Source organism: Camellia sinensis, chromosome 12 (assembly GCF_055761805.1).
Source record: "Camellia sinensis isolate YWXY chromosome 12, ASM5576180v1, whole genome shotgun sequence".
NCBI classification, from domain to species: domain Eukaryota; kingdom Viridiplantae; phylum Streptophyta; class Magnoliopsida; order Ericales; family Theaceae; genus Camellia; species Camellia sinensis.
In genome coordinates, this window is record NC_138972.1 from 59500065 (window position 1) to 59506064 (window position 6000).

Genomic DNA, 6000 nt, shown 5'->3' on the forward strand with positions numbered 1-6000 from the left:
CATCAAACGGGGCCTCTATCACATTACACATTTTTTTACTAAAATAGCCTATTCTCAAAAGTAATTCATGCACAAGAAAGAAAAATGAATACATTACACTAATAATCTCTATTATTTATGAGACATTTATTAGAAAATCTCATTTGAATAACTTATACTCCATTTAATCCTATGAAAATTCTTATATCCCATCAAATCTTGTGCGATACAAAACAAATCTATTGCCCCTAGTTACATAAATGGATACAATTAAGCATAAAAATCAATATTGAAACAGATTAGGAAATTCAAAAGTTATAGACAGAATAGAATTTGAAGATTTTTTGTAATGTAATCTCAATTTAATTTGCACTTGACTGTAGAAGGAAATCTGATGATAGTGTTTAATCTAATTTATCTTTTACAATATGATTTATCTTATATATATATATATATATTCAAAGTCGTTTTTAGAGGGAAAAAAAATCATCATATTTAAGTGAATTTCACATTTTCAAAAATTGTGTAGTTTTTTGGAAATGTAAAGGGTGATGTAAAAATTGTAAATGTGTAGTGTTAATCATGTGATTTAATTTTGATGATATCCAAAATATTATTTAATAAATTGTATTTTTTTAATATATATATTTTAAAATCATTTGACACAAAATATGAAAATAGATTTTGGTTGCAGCATATATTTTTATTGTGCAATTTACTGTGCATGTTTGAATTTTGTGAAAGTAGTATAAATAGCAATTTCACTATTCACGTTTTGAAAAAATCCATTAGTCAGTCACTTTTTGACAAATTTGATATACCTACATGAGTTATTTCTATGTATCCAAAATCTTTACAATAGCTATAAAGATTATAAAAAGGGTATATATTTTCATATCTGATATAAATGTTGTTTAAAAAGATTTCACTATGCATATAAATATTTTAATAGAGAAATCATTGTACATTCAAATATTTTAATAGAAAAATTACTATGCAAGTTACTGTGTAACATTTGAAATTGATAAAGTTTGAAAGAAAAATCAGCAAAACACTATTTATCGAAAGCGACCGTTCGACATTAATTTCAAACTTGCTCGTGCTTTTGAAAGAGAAAAGTGGAAGCAATGTGCGTCTTCTCCGTGTGCCCACATGATACAAAGTCAAATAGAGGAGCGTCTTCCGCTTTGTCACCTTGTGATCCGAAGGAGCATCTACCTCCCAATCGGTAGATTTTTGGGTATAAAAGAAACCATTATGCTTGGAGAGAGAGAGAGAGAGAGAAAGAAGAAGAAGAAGAACTTGAAGAGAAAAAATTTGTGTATTCAAAAATTTTGATTGTATTTTTCATTCTACTGTTTCACTTTCAAATTTAAGTGTTGTTTTTGTTTTTACACTTTCATATCTACTATTTTAGAGAGAATCATTGTAAAAAAAGGCTAAAATACCTCTTATTTTTATTAATTATTTTGTGAAAGAAATTTATTAGGGTGAGCCATTTATTGTTGAGTAAAGCTCAACAGATAAGAGTAAGACCTGTGTAAATTTCACAAACTTGGTGAAGATTTAGTGGTATATTGATTCGTTTGATTGTGGAGAAATTCTCAAAGAAGATCCTTGAGGAGTACACGTAGGCCCGGCATACTGAATCACTATAAATTGCCGTGTTTGATTTTCTCTCTCTATCTCTTTTACTTGTATATTGATTATTATTGTTCTGTTATTTTATTTGTTAAAATTCCATTATTTTGATTATTATAATTAATATTGTGAAATTATTTTTGTTAGGTTTTTGTAATTAGCAATCTTGTTTGACAAAACTCATTTCAGTTGTAATTTTATTCGATTTTTTATTTTAGTGAGGCTATGAGTATTTAGTTACGAATCCAAACCAAATTGTGTCTATGTAGAGGAGTTTGTGATCTTAATCCTATCATGTTTGCCACTTCGCTGACTGTGTCGGGAATCGAGTTGCCCAGTTAGCTCGCGGTGGTCCAGGGGGCAGTGCCCCATGGCGGGTCCAGGGTAGCGCTCCTGAAGTAAAAAAGCAAAATTGCAGTCAAAGTTGTTTGACCGCTCGAGTGGTCAATTATGCGCTCAAGTGAAGATGTAATCCTCTCAGAAGTTTCACTTGCCTACAAAAGTACTAGGAGTTGAGATTTTACGCTCGAGTGAACTTTTCATCACTCGAGCGAAGATACTTAAGAAATACACGTATGTCAATCTTGTTGCTCGAGTGACAGATCCTGCGCTCGAGCGACCGCTGTGGCCTTGTTTGCTATAAAGCGACGTTTTAGTCAGAATTTAGGGTACGACTTCCAGATCTTCTTTTTGGATATTAGGGTTTTCATTTGGAGTTTATTTACTTGTTTTCTTTGATATCTGTGAGAGTTTATATCATGAATTGAGTGGATTATATCAAAGGGTTTTTTTATTTTGTTTTATTTACAAAAGAGACAGTTGTTCTTTGGTGGATTCTGGAGTGGCTCATCGTCGTGAATTCGACATCGGCTTTATGGATTCAATATTGGACAAGACAATTCCGAGGTGAAAACGGTGGTGGAAGAGGTACATTAGGTTCAGTTCAATTTAGGCGTGGATTCACTAGGTAATTGAGAGTACACTTGCGTAATTCTTTTTTTTCTTCTTAGTGGATTATTTTGTGACTTTGACTTGTGATTTTTTTAATCACAATTGAAGACGCTCTAATTGTGGATTTTCCACGTTAAAATCGTTGTGTCGATTTGTTTTTGATTATTTGATTGAGATTGCTATTTACTGGTTAAAATTGATACATAATCACAAATCAATATCTTGAGAATTTTAGATTTTTCAATTTTTAATAACTCAATTCACCCCCTATTGCATTGCCTACCTGGGATAACATGTAGTTTTTGGAAATACATTTTTCAAAAAGTATTCATACTTTTCAAAAATTCATATTATTATTATTATTATTATTATTATTATTTTGTTGTCAATTGATAGAAGAGTAACTACATTATAAGAGATATCTAATGAACGAATTGCGATAAGGGATATTAAACTCCTCTTTATAAGAGCTGAACCTGAAATCTCACATCACAAAAAGTGCTACACAACCATTAAGCCAAATGCCCTGGTTCATTATTTTTAGTTATTGAACGTGTGAATATGTACATTTAAAAAAAGGGAAAATTATCATAAAGTCCTATTTACCAATCTATTACTCCATCTGGTCCCACATTCATTCTTTTGGATTGGCAAGTCCTGTTTGGCATGTTTTCCCATTTTAAATTTATGTGATGTTTATGTGGACAGGTTTGCCCATTTTTTGTTTTTTCTTTAGAGGTGTATATTGGGATTGAATGCAGATTTTGTGGGATATGTTTGCTGATCCACGTTTGGTAATTCGAATCCCATGTTTTGGGGTGTGATAACGTGGGTTATGGAATCACACCAACACTGCGTGCACCAACAAATGTGAACCCAACAAATCAAATACTTTTGTGAACCTAACAATGGATACAATAGCCGCACACTGACAAGAATACTCCTCCTGAGCTTCAAATGGTGCCTCCTCAGCATTCTCAATTCCATACATCTTTATCACTATCCATGGCCAAGCATGGAGCTCGGACCAAAGCGAGGTCGTTTCTCGCCGACGGCCTTCTATTCATTGGTGGAGTTTTGGTGGCTCTTCTAACGGTTTGGGCTCTCTCGTCCTTCATAAACCCCAACCCTAGTTTTGGTTTCTCAGAGAACGAAGCGAAGGCATTGATTTCTTCAAAGAAGCGAGATTGCGCTGGGGGTGTGCACGGGGTTAACCTGGGCAACGACCCGGATGACCCGACATTCTACGACGACCCAGAACTCAGTTATTCCATAGGAGGGCAGGAGATTGAGAGCTGCGACAAGAAACGATGGGATTGGCTGAAGCATCACCCACCGTACGCCGCCGGAGCAAGCGATCGGATTCTGCGTGAACCCAACAAATGGTAAGGTTCACGTCGAAAGTGATGCTTTAACGTGACTGAGAAGATGACTGAGAAGGTAAAAGATGTGTGTGATATATATATATATATATATATATATATATATATATAGAAAGTGAAACTTTATTTTTTTGTATTGTTCAGTCACATTGCTGGGAAAGCTGAAACGTCACAAATGGCAATCGAAAAAAAAAGGGTCAAATTGTGGGAAAGCCGAAACGTGACACACTTGCTCGTGTCAAATTGTGTCAAATTGCTTGTGTTCACGTCACGCACAGAACAACACTTACGACGTAACCCACATTCCACTCTGCGAGTGGTACACACTTACTAAATTAAAAAAGTATTAGTGCGCTTTTTCGATCAACGTGACACACATACACCCATTCACCTTATCCCATACAAACCCACACCAAATGTCAATCAATAATACTAGCAGTGGCAAAACTGTCAACAAACAAATTAAGGGACCACCCAGTCACCAAGAAAACATTCAAGACCTTATGGATTACAAGTCCACAAAATGGAATTTACTGGTTAATTCCCCTTAAAAAAAAACACATTATTCGTATTTATTAAAATGTGTGAACATTAACATTAAAATAGTGTGAAATTTTTAATTTTTTCATTTCACATAATTTTATATTTAATTTAGATTTTGTTTAACAGATCTCGCTGAGTAGTTTTCAAAAATATACTAAAATTTTTTATAAAAGCAGATATGTAGAGAAAAAATGTAATGGAATTTTTTTTTCTTTTTTATATAAAAAAGGATCTCTTAGAACACAATTTCAAACAGGACTTATCGGATCACAAGTACTTTCATAGGATATATGGCTAAAGAAGTTCTCAAAAAGGAACTTTCCACTAATTTTTCCACAATTTATTTCATATTTTATTTTGGTCTATTTTATTTTATTTTATTTTATTTTATGTTCAAAGGTTAATAGCAATTGACGGAAATACCATATCGAAACGCATTGAAAGCGTGAGATCTAAATTGATGAAATGCAAACATAGACTAAAATAAAAATTTGTTCAAATTAAAAGGACTAATAATATAATTTACATTTTCTTAATGCCATGCTTAGATGCTGAATAAGAAAATAAACCATATGAGACAATGCTACGGGCAAATTTTTTATTTTATTTTTCTTTTATATATTTTTGTAGACATTCTCCGTATTATAAAAACTACACAACAAATTATTTTTTCGCGATCTAAATTGACATTTTCTTAATGCCATGCAACTGAGTTTTTCCAACATCCGTTTCATAATAAAATCATAGTAAAATTTCAGTGTAAGTAGACTTTTTATTTTTTTATATAATCAATGGAATTGAATTTCAAAAATTATTTCATATGCATGTAACATATATTTAGGAACATCTAAAATTAATTTCATGATTTTTAGAGTAAGTTGACTTTTTTGTAAATCAATTTTGGATCTTATTTATTTGATTTATATACTTAAAATCATAAGAAATTTCTGTAAGATTAAAAAAAAGGATATTTACAAAAAAAAATTATACAATTTATGAGTTTGAAAATGAATTAAAGTTTTTTTTGATAAATAAAGCTACACAAATTATTGCAACAAAAATTATACACTCGTCTCAGACTCGTCTTTTTTATAATAAATCTTGTAGAGAGGAATTTATGGCCAAAAATTCTTTAAAAAATGTTCATTTTTTTTCTTTTTAAATTCTATTAAACTAGATTATCTTATTTTTTTTTGTTCATTAATTTTTTTTTTCAAATTTGGTCTATTTTTTTTATAAAAAAAATTAGATTCTTCTACCCTAAAACAATTTTAAATAAATAAACTGAGTTCAATTATTTTAAAAAAAAATCTCTACAAAACAAAAAGTTTATTAAAAAATTATTAAAAAAAAGCTATTAACAAAGAGACTGTCACATGATCTGATATCAGGATCTATCTTTCTAGTTTTAGATGCCTTCCACTGCCGGTTGCAACGTTTACAAATTCTTAAATTTTATTCAGACAATTAACCCAAAAAGAATAATAATAATAAATAAATTACA

At 31.1% G+C, this 6000-nt stretch overlaps 1 protein-coding gene across 1 annotated transcript; it reads left to right on the forward strand.

Annotated features, from left to right (window-relative positions):
* Positions 1-3576: 3576 nt before the first annotated feature.
* Positions 3577-3960, forward strand: LOC114284987 (galactomannan galactosyltransferase 1-like). The gene has a single exon (XM_082896912.1). The coding sequence runs from the start codon at positions 3577-3579 to the stop codon at positions 3958-3960; it is 384 nt and encodes a 127-aa protein (XP_082753038.1).
* Positions 3961-6000: the final 2040 nt, after the last annotated feature.

Excerpts from the sequence above, each read along its gene's own strand:
- LOC114284987 (XM_082896912.1), top strand. The coding sequence starts at position 3,577 with ATGGCCAAGCATGGAGCTCGGACCAAAGCGAGGTCGTTTCTCGCCGAC.